Below are 16,983 nucleotides of genomic sequence, written 5' to 3' on the forward strand. Positions count from 1 at the left end.
TAGCCTCTAGTTCCCTCCCACGTTCAGGCTTTGGATCTGCAATGGCTCTATGGCACAAACTGCTGGTCACCTACCACTTGCCCCTTCTTCCTTAATAAAGTTTAATTTTATTTGGGGTATAGAGGAAGCTACCTAAAGGGTTTTACTTCTCAGCCTTCCTTGCCGATAGACATTTGACAAAGTTCTGGCCTATGAGATAAAAGAAAAAGAAAAGGCTCTTTAAAGAAGCTGACTGGACCTTTTTTGTCCATTCTCCTTTTGCTTTTACTTGATGTGGATATAATGTGGATAATAATGGTTGGAGCACCAGCAGCCATCATGGACCATGAAGTGACCTCAAAGATGAAAAGCCCCCACTAGAACAGTAGGGTGGGAAAATAAAAGGAACGTTGTGTCCCCTATGACCATAGTGATGCCATACCAGTGTTAGACTACCTGCCTCTAGACTTCTGTCTTGTTTAAGGCTCTTTTATTTTGGATTTTCATTATATGCAACAAAATCTAATCCTAACTGATAAACATTCGTACTGAAATTAACTTACTATATCAAGTCCTTCAAGATGAACCTCTACTTCCTGTCAAAATCAATATAGAACAGTAACCAAACTGATTGTAGCCAATCCTGGTTACTGTGCAGGGTACCACTGTCCAATGCTTAGAATGGTAGGAAATTCAGACTGAGGCAGACCATGGGGAGAGATAGTCTGGAACTGATGGATTTCTTTCAAAATCTTAACCTAAGATTAGGTAGCTTCACCTAAGTCAGTAGTTCTCAATCACTATAGCTTGGAATCACCTGGAAAGCTTTAACTACTCCCAGTGCCTGGTCCCACTCCCCACAGATTCTGATTGATTTAATCAGTCTACAGTGAAGCCTGGCTCTTGGGTTTGGTTTTTTTCTTTAAGTACCTCAGGTGGTTCTAATGTCTGGCTGGGGTTGAGAACCACTGACCTAACCTTCAATTTGACCTGGTCCGTATTAGTTCAGCTCCAACTACATTGCCAGACTATCTTTCTAAGAGAATTGTCTTTTCAGTATGATATTAGGTCACAGTTGAGCTCACTGTGGCTTTTCCTACCCAGGTAAAAGTCATGGCTTTTCATCATCTTTTATATATGGCAGTCTTATTTCCAAAGCTCTTTTTAATACAGTACTGCTTTCTCATGGTCTTCAAAATTGTGGGCCAAGCAGTGGGCAAGAGGCTTTACGTATATTTAGTCTTCACAACAGTGGTGTGAGAGGGGCATTATGCCCTCTCTACAGATGGGGAAACAGCCCCAGAGATTCATCCTAAGCTGGGTCACCACAGTCCCCAAGGGATGGTTTTCTGCTCTCACCTCCGAGGGCACATCCTCTCATCACCCCAGAAAGTTGAATTGGTTTCTGGAAGCAGAGTGGGTGACAGCTTAACAGATATGGATTCCAGGCCCTTCTCTGATGCCTTCTCCCATGGCCTTGGAGAGAATAATTCAGAGGGGATTGGAAGAGACTGCAGTAACCACAGTTAAGGCAGCCATGGTTGGTGAACATGAGAGGCTAAGAAGTTTGTCTCCATCCATGTCTATGAGCTTGGCTCTGATGCTCTGTTCTCCCATTTCAAGCCATGCAATCAAAGAAACCACAGCTCAGAGATTGTGACTCTCCCACAGTCCCAGAACTAGAAAGTGGCAGAGCTGGAATCCAAATCCAGGGTTTCTTCCTGACCCTATTTCACTACCAATGAGTAACTTCAACCTGGTGTAAGGTTTCCCTGATGAAACTTGGTGATGAACTGGAGGAAACACTAGTTTTCCAGTTTGTCTCTGACCTAGCTATTTGGCTTGTCTGTCCTATTCTGAAAGACATTTTCCTACGACTACTGCACAGTTGTTTTCCCAACAATGCGAAACAGGAGAGCTACTCTTCGGGGCAAAAACCAGCCCCATCCCTCTGTTTCTGAGCTCCTTAAAATGCCAGGTCCCTCAGCAAGCAGGTGAACACCTCAAGAACAGGACCCAGGTCTCATGGCCCAGCTCCTGGCAGAGTGCTTGGCACATGGAAGGCACTCAGTACTTACTAGGTGGCTGTTTGGAGAAATGGTTTGCACAAAGCTGTTTCTACTAACGAAGTGAGACTCTTGGGCTCATTGTCTTGCAAGCTGCTTGACCTTGGCTGGTCACTTAACCTCCCTGGGCCTCGGTCTTTTCATCTGGAGATTGCATTGATCTCTGAGATGTTTCTCCCCTGGCTGTGTTCTCACAGTGTATGAAATAGCAGTACATTCTAGTGGAGAAGATGGTTAGTTTCTTCGTAGATTGTGTCATGATTTTTAGCCTGAAAGAGACACTCATAAACCATGCTTTTCATGAGTCACCCATGAAAGCAGGTAAAGCAGAATCTAACGTTAAGCTTCAGAAATAGCCCTGCAAAATCTGGGTGGAAAATGTGTTTTTACAGGATTCGCTAGCAGCAATCTCAAATACACACCAATGCACATCACCATCAACTCCTTTTCACAAAACTTTCACAATCACATCATGAATTATCTGAAAACTTTCTTCAAGATTCAGGAAGAACTGAATGTATATAGTAGATGGCACATTGGCCTTGGAACTCAACAGACCTGTGCTGGAAGTCCAGCCCCATCCATGGATGTTCTTAGAAAAATTATCCTCTCTGTACTCCATTTTCCTCAGCTGTAAGATAGGCTTAATAATACCTCTCTCCTAGGTTATTATGAATATGAAATGAGGTAATTCCTGGGTTGTTGTCAGGACATAGTAAGGGGCTTGTGGGTCAGTGCCCAGCACACATCAGGAATGCACACATTGCTCATTTTCTTTGTTTTTATTAATATCTCCACTGTCTCTCAGCAAAGCCAAAATCAAAAGAAGAATGTACCTAGAGGTTTAAGGCATCCAGGACACATTAATGCTTTCAGTTGAAGCAAATATGTGTACGTGTGTGGGAGGGAAGTTCGCATTCCAGGGGCCGACCCTGACCAAAGTTTGAACCAGCCTTCTCTGCTGTATAGCTAGCTAGTGGTTACGCAGGAAAGGCTATGGTTTAGGGAGGCTGGGAGAGATATGGCGGGAAATGGGAACCAGGAAGGATATTATTTTTAAGGGTCAAGGAGGAGCCTTGGGCCTAGTAGCAGCAGAACAGGAGAGGTGATCTGAGACTTCCTCAGCAAGTAAAATCACCAGAAGTCCTGATGACTTGGATCTCAAGCGTGACAGACACTGAGGCACCTGTGATGAGTGACTGGTAAGGTGGGGACCTCCCATGGAGATGGTGATCTCAGGAAGAGAAGCAGACTTGAGTGGGAGATGCCAAGTTCTCTTTTGAAACATGTTAACTTAGATGCCTAAGGACTCCTAGGTGGCGGTGTCCACCAGGCATCTGAATTTGTACCTGTTTGGGATTTAAGAGAGAGAGAGCAGGGCCCACGATCGCTGCAGAAAGTAAAGCGTCAGGGGACGGGGGCTTGTTTGGGCAAGGAAACAACCACCAAACAGCTTTCTTTTCTGGAGAGAATTCTACAAAAGACATTCCCGAGGATAGTTGGGCAGAATCCTGGACTCAAGAGGCTTAAGAGGTCATCTAAGCTAAACCTCATTTTGCAGGTGACGAAATTGGGGGCCAACATGCCCCACAGGCCTTCTCCAGGATCACCATTACCAGCCCCAGGTCTCTCAGGGCACCCCCTTCTCCACACTGGAGGTCTCCATCTGTACTTCCTCCCCTTGACTCTCCCTTCCCTTGGCTGGGATGAGCTAGGCTGAGGAAGGTGGTAGGAACAGCCAAATGTAAAAGGACTAGGAATAGGAATGGCAGTGGTGATGGGACAGGGTGGAGAGAGCAAGGCTCAGTTGGAGCCTGAACACATGGCTCCAGCACACTGGTTAAGGGCCAACAAGCAGACAGAGAAAGACCCATCCAGAACCCGCCCTCTCACATGACTAAATAGGAATCTCTTAATCAGATGGATGGATTTTTCTTTCTTTGGTTCATGTATCCTAGAGTGAAGCGGGGCTCAGCATCAATATTACTCCAGTCTTGTTCAGATAAGTAGGCTGGTGTCACTGCAAAGAGTGATGTCACTTAATACTTCTCCTAAGGTACAGGTCAAAAGCACTCTGTCATCAGAATGTATTTTTCATGGTCTGTGAGCATTAGGCTCTTCTCCAAGGCTGTTGAAGGCAAAGAACTGGAGACAACTGAACTTGCAAAAGGAGTTTTTACCCAGTCTTTTGCCTCCTTACAGCAGTATTTCAAATTATCCCTTTGTTGTGCATCCTCAGAGTTTTTTACACACCAGGGCAACGCACAGTAAAGAGGGAAATGGATGGTTGTGAAAGAGGGCTCTACCATCAGCTCTAGTAAAGAGTAATGGAGAAGCTGAAGATGTAGAAACCAGTTCCCTTGAAGATCTAGAAACCAATACCTTATCATTGTTTATATACGCCTTGGAAAATTCAAATTTTGTAGCCAGGGCCAGGAATAGTGAGGTGAGTGAGACACTCCCTGGGGTACAAAATTTAAGGAAGTACCTAAAAGCTCAGTAATTATGATAAAAAATATTTGAACACGATGTTTTAAAAAATAAAAATTAATGCAGGGCTTCCCTGGTGGTGCAGTGGTTCAGAGTCCGCCTGCTGATTAAGGGGACACGGGTTTGTGCCCTGGTCCGGGAAGATCCCACATGCCGCGGAGCGGCTGGGCCCGTGAGCCATGGCCACTGAGCCTGCGCGTCCGGAGCCTGTGCTCCGCAACGGGAGAGGCCACAACAGTGAGAGGCCCACGTACCGCAAAAAAAAAAAAAAAATTAATGCAAAAAATCTGTGATAGAAAAACACATCAAAGCTTAGAGACAGGATCCCAGGACAGGTGTACCCCAGCTTGAAGTCCACAAGTCTCAGTGTCTCAAGTGTAAGAGCATTCCCGGCTGATTAAAGATGGGTAACGATTCTCTTGCTCATACTTCCACCTGCTGCTGGAAGCAGGCAATGCCACGGTGGCACCTCTCCACCAGGACCCATGCTCACATGCAGAGGCCTGGTGCCCTCTTGTGGGCATCCACCCAATGCAGGGAACTTCACAAAATCCGTGGCCACCTACATCCTGCTAGATAGCTGAGTGGGGTAAAAAGAACCCAGGATTCAGAGCTGCCAGACCGAGATTTGCATCGCATTTTTGCTTCTCACTTACTAGGCCGTCTTGAAAAAAATTACGTTACTGTTCTGAGCCTCAGTTTCTGCACCTATAATGGATCTCATCCATCATTACCTCTTCCTATAACTGTGGAATTACACGAGATGCTTTCTGTGACAATGCCAAGCAGGCTGTCTGGCACAAAGTATGCACACAGTTCATTGTAAGCTACCTACTTCAGCCCAGCCCACTCCCCTTGATCAAATCAAGCTATCATCAATTTATTACTGAAGGCAAGACACGCTAGAAGACAACCAGGGAGAAAAGATGTGGCAAAGTCCACACAGTGGATGATGCCATGGCTGATGTGATAGGGAAGACCTCCCCTAAGGGTGTCACTAGAGCTGGGCCTACATGGTTGGATGGGCCAGGTCACACCAGGAGCTGGCCAATAGCCTCTGGGGGTCACTAGGCCACTTCTCTGATGTTTTATCTCAGGGAAGGTCCAGTAACGTGAGACAAGTATCACGGTGGTGGATGGTGGAAAGGCCAAGGCCCTTGTAATCCTGGCTCTGCTGCTTACTAGCAGTGTGACCAATGGAAGTCACTTAACTTCCCTTAGCCTCAACTTCCTTTTCTACAAAACTGGGATAATAACACGCCTGTCCTGGGTGGAGTGCCTGCGAGTCTGTGGGCTCAATAAGTAGTAGCTGGTATTGCTAGGGTGGAACTTTCTGTGAGGAGCGGGAAGGAGGGGGACACACCAGTCAGGCAATGTTGGCCAGTGTCATATTTGGCTCCTGAACCAGCTCCCTTGTTGGGCAAGAAGGCGGATGCAAATATCCCCCACGGGCAGCCTGTGCTCTCACCCCGACAGGACTCAGCATGTCAGTGCACCGCAGAAATGAATCCCTAACAGGAGGGTGTCAGGTGGGAGTGTCCCTCCTCTGGAGTTGTGGAGGGGATGCTGGATTCCAACACGAGGAAGTGGAGTCTGCAGTAAGAAGACTGGAAATCTGAATAAGGCCTGTAACTTAGATAACAACATAGTAACAGTGTTTATTTCCCGACCTTGATAACAGTGCTCTGCTTCCGTGAGAAAATGTCCTTGCTTTCAGGAAACACACTGAAATATTTAGGGGTAAAGGGGCGTCACGTCTGCATTTCACTGTCAAACGGTTCAGGAAAAAATAGAAGGATAAGCAAATATGGGAAAACATTAGTATTTGTGGAATCTGGATGAAGGGTATACGGGAATTCTTGCAACTTTTCTGTAAGTGGGAAATCCAATGAAATATAAAGTTATTTAATTTAAAAAAGGCAGCAGCAGTCAGTGGTTCCCTCGTCCCCCCCCCCCCCTTCTTTTCCTCCTCCCCCTCCTCTGCGCCCAGCTCGCCATCCTTCACCACCTCCCTACTCGCCTCCTTCTAAGCGACCTCTCCCTGGGGTCCCGGCCGGGCTCCTGGACTCCCCACCCCTTGGACCCAGCACAGACCGCAGCCACTCTCTGCCAAGCTGCACCCACTTTATTTGCAAGAGGAGGCCCCCGGCGCGCGGGGGCAGGGATGCGGGGCGGGAAGGTCCCACGGCCCCTCTTCCGGGGCTCACGATCCCACCCTCCCCTGGCCCCGCCCCCGGACTCTGCCCCCGCCCTCGCCCGTCTCGGCCCGCTAGACAATGGCGAACTGGCAGACGTAGGGCAAGTTGTCCCGGCAGCGCTTGTCGAACCACTTGCCGTTGGCCGCACCGGCCAGGGCAGCGCAGTTCTCGACCTTGCCGCCGTCGGGCTGGGCGGTGATCTCTGTCTCCCAGTTTTTGTAGGTGATATGGCCGCCAGTCATGTCCACCCAGGTGCCTTCGGCCGCCATGTCGTTGAAGCCCAGCCAGACCTCGGCCTCGCTGCCCACACTCTGGCTCAGGTACTCGTACAGGGCGTCGTTCTCGGAGCCCGTATGCGGGGTGCCCAGGGTGCCCCCTCGCGAGATGCAGTCCTCGCTCGCCTCGTGGAAGGTCTTCGCCTGGACGAAGGCTAGAAAGCACTTCATGTGCACCTTGGTACCCTTCAGGCAGACTGGGGGGGGAGGGGAGGAAATGGACGTCACCTAAGGCGGAGCCAAGAGCCAACCGCTAGGGGTAGTCACACCATCCTCCATCCCATCCCTGTACATCCTGTCCTCCCTGGACAGGCTCCAGACCCAGGCCAGAGGGCCGTGCTGTGGTGGGCACTGATGCACATCTCAGATCCCCATTTAAGAGGTGGTGGAGCCCCTGCTGCTGGGAGTGAGGTCAGCCCCCTCAGCTGCACACGGCCCCTCCGTCAAGGTCACATCCCTCTCCTGGGTGCCCCATCCAGTGCCCAGGGGAATAGGTAGGGTCATCTCTCCCCCAAGCAGGATAATTCTGAAGGGGCCTTTTAGCTTGGAGCCTCCACAGGGTGGCAGAGGCGGGCCTTGGGCCTGTGCTGCTACTCTGCTCCCCCTCTGCCCAATCTGCTTCCAACACCTCCCTCCCTTCACAGTTGGGACCCCGGGCTCTCCCTAATAAATGAGCTCCATCTCAGAGTGGGCTTCCCGGGGAGCCCAGGCGGAGCCACCTGCTCTGATCTTCCTCCAGCCCCACCCTCCCTAAGATCAAGAAACTGCAGGGCCAGGGCACATCCCTACCCAGAACCTAGACCACACTCCAGGTACCCGGGACCCCAAAGCCCTGACCCAGGGGCCCAAGCAAGCTCCCAGAGTCTGCCAGGGGCCTCTTCTGGGGCGGCGACTGGGAGGACGGAGCTGAGACGGGCAAGCCCCCGGGACAGAAGAGATGGCCCAGGTGGTGGGCCAGGGGCTAGCTCTCTCAGGCGTGGAACTCGAGTCCAAGATTCTAAATTTGAATCTGGTCTCAAAGGTTGTGATGAAGGTATATATTTGGTCAGCTTAGGAGCATAGAATGTTTTTACTTAGCAGTTTGGTTTTTTTTTTTTAATATTTATTTATTTATTTGGCTGCACCGGGTCTTAGTTGTGGCACACGGGATCTTCGTGCAGCGTGCGGGATCTAGTTCCCTGACCAGGGATCGAACCCAAGCCCCCTGCATTGGAAGCGTGGAGTCTTAACCACTGGACCACCAGGGAAGTCCCAGCAGTTTGTTCTTCAGCTGGGTTTGTAACTTAAATGTTTAGGCAGTTGGGGTACATGCCTCCATTTGTCCTCTTGCTGCTGACCCCAGAAGTGTTAGGGGCAGGTCTGCACTCCACCCCACCCCCATCCCCTCACTCACTCACCCTCTCACTCAGTTGCTTTCACTTAACACATATCTCCATGTCCCCGTGAGCACCTGACACTCCTGGAACTCTGAACTCCAGGCCTACAGCATCACAGAGGTGTCTTTACTCACAGATGCCGTCCCAAGGCAGCCAGCCCTACCGCGTGCTATCCTGCAGCTCATCCTAGCCAGGTTTCATTGCCCTTCCCAGCCTGGCGCCACACTGCCTTTCCTTCCTGCTGGGGACTCTGACACGCCACCAAGACCCCCTTGGGGTGAAGGATTGACTACCCCAGCTGCTGGGAGCGCTGCTGGGAGACAACTCTTAACTCTCAGCCCCTTTGGGGATTGCATCAGCGGAAGACAGCCCCCTTCCCCATGGTATGCCCCCTTCCCAGAGCAGCCTGTACCCAGTGACTGGCCCATGAGCCCTCTTGCCCCAACTCAGGACAGCTCTGAAGGGCCCTCCCGTCGTCAGGGCTCCCTCTGCAGTTGGCTGAGGCTTTCGTTGAGATGCGCAGGGCACTCTTCCCACTCCTGCGTCCTTCTGTCTCTTCCCTTCCCCAGGTGCTGATCCTGGGTGTGCTCCCTAATAAACCTCCTGCAGGCTAAACTCCACCTCGGGGCCGCTTCTTGGGAACCCCACCTGCAACACTCCCTCCAACATAGTTAGTCCTCAATAAGTATCAGTTCTCAGTGCCTTACCACTGACATTTTGTCACTCTGGCCTATTCATGATCCCATTGATTTTTTTTTTTTTTTTTTTTTTGCGGTACACGGGCCTCTCACTGTTGTGGCCTCTCTCGTTGCGGAGCACAGGCTCCGGATGCACAGGCTCAGCGGCCATGGCTCACGGGCCCAGCCGCTCCGCAGCATGTGGGATCTTCCCGGACCGGGACACAAACCCGTGTCCCCTACATCGGCAGGCGGACTCCCAACCACTTAGCCACCAGGGAAGCCCGATCCCGTTGATTCTTGGCTGGTCTTCCATAGCTTTGCTCCTACCGTGCCCTGTGTTTGGAATCCTTTTTCTTCCTACACGTGTGGGTTCCAGTGAATACATTGATTTCATGAATATATTGAGGCTCCCAGAGCAGGACCCCGGCTGGGTCACCTCTGCCTCCTTGTGCCTGGCAGAGGCTCGCTGGGGGGAGGACCTCATGTGTGTTTGCTGATTGGGGGAGGGAAGGGGCAGATGGCGGGAGGGGAGGGTTGCTCCCCTAAGCCTTGATTCTCTCAACTCTTCAGTTAGGTCAGGAGTGCTTTGTGTGGGGTTATTGACAAGGTGATTTGCAGGTAGTGGTAGTAAAGGAGAGGGTGATGAGAGGGAGAAGGTCCCCAAGGAGGCCAGGAGCCCATGAACCTCCTAGGACTCAGCAGACATGGAGGGGGTGTTTAGTTCTCCATATGCCATGGACTCTGCACGGGGAGGTCCCCACCACATCACCCACCTCAGGAGGCAAGTGGCATCTGGGTTGCATGGTCTTGGCACAAGCACAAAGCTTAGACATGAGACCTTAGAGCTTGCCCTGCAAGTCCACCCCCAGCCCTTCGACTTTACAGATGAGGAAACTGAGGCCCTGAACAGCACTGTGCTCATTTTAGACATTCCCCCGTGTGTTAAGTATTATTGTTAGTCTGTATTCTGTGTTCTCCAGGGCAAGGTCACGAAGAAGTAGGTGAGTTTGAGATGTGTGGAAAATAGAGACAATATGAAAGGAACTTGGTGGAGAGAAAGAGAACAGGTTGCCCAGGCAGGCTGGCCAGGCAGTGCTAGGGCAGGTGGCTACGAGCTGTGTCCCCGGGCTCCGCAGCCGTGTATCTTGTCCATCCTGGTTTAGCTGGTTCGTGCAGGGCCAGGAAGACCGAAGCCCACCTTTCCTCGCACCCAGCATGCACCAGGCAGGCTGCTTCCATTCCCATCCTAAACTGCAGTAACTAGCCAGGTGGGCGTGGCAAAACCAGAACCTCTCTGTGCCTCAGTTCCCCTCTTTAAAATAGGGGTGATAAATCCTGCCTCAGCATAATGACGATGATGAAGAGTGGCAGCCTCAGCAAAGCTGCTGACACAGGGAATGAAGCTCACGCCCTGTAGGGCTGTGGGGGCTGGCTGAGCGGAGGGTCTCCCGGAGTTCATTAGGGTTGCCTCTGCTCCACGAGCGCTGCAGGGCTCGCACTTCCAGTGGGCGGTAATGGATTCTTGTGGGAGAGCTTGTTGTCCTTTTGGTACACTGCTGCTTCCACATGTCAGGGGATCTTCCTGAGAGAAGCAGGCTGAGGAAGGGGCTCTGTGAATCCAGTGCCCTGGACTACAGGGGCCAGCCAGGGCCCTAGTGCTGGCTCGAGGCTACAGGTGGGTTGCTGGCTGCTGGCCTGAGGCCCTCTGTCTGATGTACCCCTGCCCAGAGAGGCCGCCACGTGCACTCACCCGTCTGCAGGGCCTGCTGCTCTTTCAACAGGGCCACCTCCTGGGCCAGGCTGTCCAGCTGGGTCTTGAGCTCCTCAAGCATCTTCGGGCTCACGGCATCTAGGATGAAGTCAGAAGGAAGTGGGGACAATCACGAACACGTGAGAAAGGCAGTAGGGAGTGGGGCAGGGCAGGGACTGGGAGGGGTGGACCACTGTCAGCCACAAGGGGACGAGGGAAACGACTCCCCTCGACCTTGATGTCTTGGCATACTCTCTCTCTCCCTGTCCCCGCCGGTGGTAGTCTTAAGTGATCGCTCATGATTTTCCTTCTGCCGGGGGACCATCCTTCTCTTGCTCTTGCTAAAGTGAGACCTGTACCGCATTGTTCAGGAGAGTTGCCGGGATCAGATGGGGTTGGGGTTTGCAGGAGCAGGGTGGAGGGTGCAGACAGCTCCTTCGGTGACACCCAACCACCCTCCCAGCTCTAGAGGAGAACAGAGCACAGGAAGCAGGGCCAGGGGCCCTTGAGACCTCCCAGATTCACTTCCCCAGGCTGGACGAACAAGACACGGACCAAGCAGGGCAGGCACTCGGCCTGGGGCTGTGTGGAGCAGCACAGGTGAACGTGTGTACAGGCTCTGAGGTTGCATGCATGTGGGTGACCTGGGCAAGTTCCACAGCCTCCCTGAATCCACTGTCCTCATCTGTAAAACGGGATGATAATAGCCCCACCTCCAAGGACTCTGAAGAAGAATAAAGACTAAGAGAAATGAAGCATGTGACCAGCGCTGGGCTCATTGTCAGCCCTGTGACGTGGGTAATGTGTCTTTTCTATACCACCACCAATTCACAGACGGGAAACTGAGGCCAGACCGAAGCAACTCGCCTGAACTGGCAGAGCCAGCAGCCCGAACCCGAGTCCGCACGGCTGCAAGCTTGTTCTCCCCACGTCCGCGATGGCAGCAGGTTTCCTAATGTGAGCCTTCCTGAGCACAAAGGCCCATTCGGAGCCAGTTATTCATGAGAGGCAGATGTGAAATGTCTTCCTCTGCATGTGTAAGTTGAGAGCTAAGTGGGTGGACCCCAGTCTTTCTGAAATCCCAGGAGCTTCAGGAAAGGCTGAGCTCAGCTTGGGTAGAGGGTGGGGAAGCGCTTCCATGGTCCGTTTGGCTGTGCCTGCATAAAGTCCACGGTATGAGGGGTGAAGTCAGACCTTTGTCCACCCCAGATTCCTTTGCAGGGGAATCACAGGAAACGTGAGCAAGAAACATACTGGCATATATAGAAATTCATGATGTGACTTACCAAGTATGAGGAAATTAACACCCAGATGAGCAAGGCAAAACAGGGAGTGTTTGGGGCTGGCAAACTAGCCTGACTGGGTCATGTGTGCCTCACAGTGGGCCTCTGCCTCAGTGGTTCACAGCAGCTCTGTACTCAGCCCCGTGATGTACCAGCACAGGGCACCGCATAAAGTTGTGAAAGTTGGGTACTGCACAAGGGCACTCAGCTGAGGGGACAGGCGGGGGCCCATGTCCAGCCTCTAAGCCTTGCCCTGGCTGTGCTGCTTGACCACACCAGAGAAAGGAATGCTCTTCTATAATTTGTCAGCTCAGAGCGGGGAGCCTTTTGTGATTTGCACCAAGGTGCCCGAGTGTACGAGGGGCCCTCCAGGGACTGGCCAAGGACCAAGGTGCTAACAGAACTCCACTGAGGAAGGCGTAGGAGTTGGGTGTTTCTACAGCTCTGGGCTAGGAGTCGCAGCCCTTGTGCTGCCCCTCACTACCTCTGAGCCTCAGATTCCTGATGCATGTTATTGAAATGGATGCCCTCAAGTCCCTGTTCTAAGAGTCTGTGACCCCCTGTGAGGCCATCCTCCCCACCTGAGCTCCTCTGCCAGGTGTGGCCACATGGCCTCTGGAGCTCCAGCCACCTAAGCTCTCCCTGCCTCACGTCTGGCTGACCCCCATACAGCTGGCTCAGGCCACACCCCACACCAGGGGCAGATGAGCTCCCAGAAGCAGCCTGGGCTCTCCCCCTTCTCACCCCACCCGGGGGGCCAGCATGGGGGCATAGCACATTCTGTCCTCTCCTCCCCTCATCCATCCTGCCAGCTTGTTCTCCACCACTCAGCGGGCACTGAGGGGTCTCCTTGGGCACGACTGTCCCTCCTCCGGACACCCTCCCCCACTTTTGTGCACTGGCCCCTGACTAGGTTGTTCCTTTGATTCCCAGTCCTGGCTGCTCCCAGGAATCACTGGAGACTGGTGGGAAAGGCAGATGCTGGGGACCATTCCAGGCCCATGATCCAGCATTTCTGGGGGTGGGTCCCAGGTGCCTGGATTTTAATGTATTTCCCAGATGATGCTGATGATGCCTGAGGGAGAACCACCGTGGTTCGCAAATTGTTTCACATCTTAAGAGCAGGGATGCTAATGGTCTGCTAGAGTGTTCAGCACGTATACTGGCCCCTACCTGGCCCCTACCTGGAGAAAGAGCTCTGTAAGCGTGTGTGGTGTAGGTGGGCAGCAGGTCGAAGGAAGGAAAACCAAGCTGCAGTGGGTTTCAGCAAGAGGCAGGGCTGGACAGGACACTCCACTCTTGCTCTGTCAGCTGTTCTGCGGGCCTCCTCCTGGACCTCCATGGGCCACCTCCGTGGGGACCACATGGAGCTAGGGTTCAAGTGTGACAGCTGAAGAGGACCAGGGCATTGTCTGGTTTGACCTTCTTGTCCATATGATCAAATACATGATTTACATGATTAAATAAATACATACTAAATCTTTGGTAAACTTGAGAAATTAACAACTATTTTCCACATTCAAAAATTCTGTTATTTGCCTTTGGAACTGTGTATCCTTTACAAAGAACATCCTTGGTGGCAATTTCAGCTAATGTTCGTGGACACACCATGCATGCTGTGAGTCTTCTTTTTTTTTTTAATGAACATTTTGTAAAAGGTAATATAGCCATATAACTTTAAAAAACCCAAACAGTTCAGAACGTCAAAGTCTCCTTCCCAATCAAGTCTGCCCTTAACTCCCTAGTTTTTCTTCCCAGAGGTAATCACTGTTACTAACTCTTGTGGATCCTTCCAGAAAATTCTATGCATATACAAGTAAATATATTTTTTTATATAAGTCCCTTTTTCAAAACCAATGTCAGCATAGTATCCATTCAAAGTATTGAATTTTTTGTTGTTTACTTTATGAACTGAACCTTGGGGATTATTTCCTATCAGCACCCAGATCCGCCCATTCTGTGTTGCAGGCCTGTGGGTCTCCATGGTCCTAATGTCCCCTTATGTACATTGTCCGTGACCCGTGGGCAGCTGTCCATTTAGAAGAGGCTCAGAGAGGGGCCTGAGGGCGGCGCATGCCCCTCTGCCTCACCTTTTCTGTGCTCTTGGCCCCAGCCACCTGTTTCTCTGCTTAATAAGCACTCTCATCCCCTGGAACTCTCTCTCCTCCCCTTGGAGCCCTGTCGGGGGTGACAGCCCCGATCATTGCCATGGCATTTCACTAATGTTGTCTCAAAACAGCCCGCGGTGACCTCACTGCAGGCAGGGCTCCAAGGGCAGGCCTTGCTGAGGCCAAGGCGACCCAAGGACACCCCAAACCCAGAGGCAACAGAGGGAGAGCAAAGCTGCCTCCACTATCCGAGTTTGGGTTTGAACATTTTTATTTCCTCGAGGCTGTGATACACTATAGAACTAAGAATTAACTTGTTCTTTCCCCGCCCCCGCCGTGCATCAAGTATATCCTACGTTCCAGACACTTCACATGTTTTCTATCATTAAATCCTCACAACCAGCATTGTGAGCAAATGCCACAATCCCTATTTTACAGTTGAGAAACCTGAGGTTTGGAGATGCCAAGGCAAAGCCTGCCAACACTCCTGATGAGAGTCGGACATCTCCAGACTTCTGAGCCAAAGGTTTGATTTCTGTAAAATATTGGGGTGGTGGGGGAGTGGATGTCAGTTTAGGTGATCTGGAAGCTTCTTTCTGATTCTAAGAGCCAGTGACTCTTACAGTCTTGACAATTGCCCCTGCTGCTGGAGGACTCTCCCAGGTCCCAAGGGGTACTTCATTGAAGTTCGCTGGACTCATGGAGAAGGAAAGTGAAGGAGGGGAAGGAGAGTGAGGACCAGCAAAGGAGAGGGCGACCAGCTCCCTGGAGGATGGGGAGGGGCTCCACCCCCCTCCTTACCTTTCTTAACATTTGCAGCCTTCTTGACCTTGGAGGTAGGTGTCTCGGCAGTGACCTGGGTCAGGAGGGAGAAGAGGCAGAGGAGCAAGTAGGGCCCCCAAAGCTCCATGCTGCTGCACCGGCTGGGGCTGCTGCTGCCGCCTGCAGTGGACCTGGGTCAGAGAGCACTAGTGGCTGTGGCCTGGGCTGCACGTCTTAAGGCAACTGCCACGACGACCTCTGTCCAGGAAACCCTCCCAGAGTTGGCTGCGAGAGTGCCAAAAAAAAGCTTGCAAAAGGAGGAAGCCCTTGGGGCCACAGAGCCTCGCTGCCCGGGGAACACCCACCCAGCATCCTGGCCCCGCCTTCTAAAACAGAGTCATTATTTTCTAGGATTCTGAAAAATACACGCTAGTTGTCATAGCTCACATCTGCTGAGCAGTTACCTTGGGCAGGCGCTGGGTCATACTTTTCCCTGGCCTCGTGGAGGCCTCACACCAGCAATATGAGGGAAGTGCTGTCATTTCCCCATTTTACAGTTGAGGAAACTGAGGCTCAGTGAGTTTAAGGGAACCCAAGCTACCCAGCTGTAAGGGGCAGTGCCAGTATTTGACCCCAAGTGGGGTGACTCCAGAATGGTCCCACAGTGATGTCTCCTTACAGAGTGCACTGGGGCTGACTGCTGGATTGTCTAGAATGTTTGCTGTGATTCTTTTGTGGTCTGTCTCTATGCACTTGATGTATCTTTGGTTAAAAATACAAGGGAGTCCTCTCCTTTTTTCACTTTCTCTTTCTCAACTATCCTGTCTGAAGCAGAGGTGACCACGGTGGGAGAGGGGCAGCTATGGTGCCCCAGAGTGGTGTCAGAGATGGAGCAGGGAGAAAAGAATGTCCCCATGAGGAGCAGTGTGGTGTGGGGTGTCAGGGTGCAGCAGGGTGGAGGGGGGCACCCCCAGGGGAACAGAGGTCCTACATGGAGTGTTGGAGTCCAGGTGAGGAGAAGAGGTGGTCCGCATGGGAGAGCGGGTGGTGGCAGAGGTGAGAGAGTGGTTACATACAGGGGCACCCATCGAATAAGTACATTTATTAAAGACCGTGAGAGCCAGGTTTCTCATTGTCAGAAAAGGGAGGTACAAATACAGAGAGAAAACTAGAATGAATCCTATGGTGTAGGATTAAAATTGGAGCTATCGGTGTGCAGTTGTGGACTTTGACACCTAAAGAGGAATCTATAAATGTCAGTAGAAATGTGCACATCAGTCTGCCAGCTGTCTGGGTGGAGCAGAATTGCCTCCAAAGCCTCGAGCACTCCTCGCATCCAAGTGCCACCTTCTATAATAAATACAGCTTTCCACTAAAAGGAACCAGAGCACCTTGGAGAAATGGCTGATTTCAGGGCTGGGGCAGGAAAAGTAGAAAATGAGCCCAGAACAAGTTGTTTTGCCAGAAAGCAAGGAATTGTTTAAAGAAGGATGGGAACGTGCTAGGACACAGAGCCAGCTTGAAGGAGCTTCTTGGGGCCAAAATCAGGGACAGTTTGAACATCAAAACAGTGACAGTAACAGCAAAACAGGAAATCATGAGCATACACAGATATAAATAAGCGAATACACGGGAAGTCTGATGAGCAACGGGGTATTTTCATCATCTCAGATTACTTGCCCACAAAATACTTATTAATTACAAAGAGGAAAGAGTCACCTCGCAGTGGAGAAGCCTGGAAGATGTCACTTGAATGAGGTGACCAAAGTAAGCATCGTCAGTAACGGGCCAAAGGGAGAGCCTGCAGCACCTGAGCGCCTGATGGGCTGAGGTGAGGAGAATGCGGCATCGCCTCCGTGAGACTCCTGCCGAGGAAACACCACACTAGCCCAGCCGAGGGGCTTCTACAAAACAACTGCCCAGCAGCGTTCAGAACTGTTAGGGACGTGTCTGAGGAACTGTTTCAGACTGAAGGGGATTGCAGGCACAGAGCAACAAACACAACGTGTTTGGACC

The 16,983-nt window shown here is 51.5% G+C and overlaps 1 protein-coding gene across 1 annotated transcript; it reads right to left on the bottom strand.

The window, feature by feature from the left end:
* Positions 1–6,645: 6,645 nt before the first annotated feature.
* Positions 6,646–15,273, bottom strand: CLEC3B (C-type lectin domain family 3 member B). The gene is made up of 3 exons (XM_032647344.1): positions 15,007–15,273; positions 10,815–10,913; positions 6,646–7,205 (listed from the first exon to the last, which is right to left on the bottom strand). Exons 1-3 carry the CDS (start codon positions 15,113–15,115, stop codon positions 6,805–6,807), a joined length of 609 nt encoding a protein of 202 aa, XP_032503235.1. The 5' UTR covers positions 15,116–15,273; the 3' UTR covers positions 6,646–6,804.
* Positions 15,274–16,983: the final 1,710 nt, after the last annotated feature.

This window comes from Phocoena sinus, chromosome 11 (assembly GCF_008692025.1).
Source record: "Phocoena sinus isolate mPhoSin1 chromosome 11, mPhoSin1.pri, whole genome shotgun sequence".
NCBI classification, from domain to species: Eukaryota; Metazoa; Chordata; class Mammalia; order Artiodactyla; family Phocoenidae; genus Phocoena; species Phocoena sinus.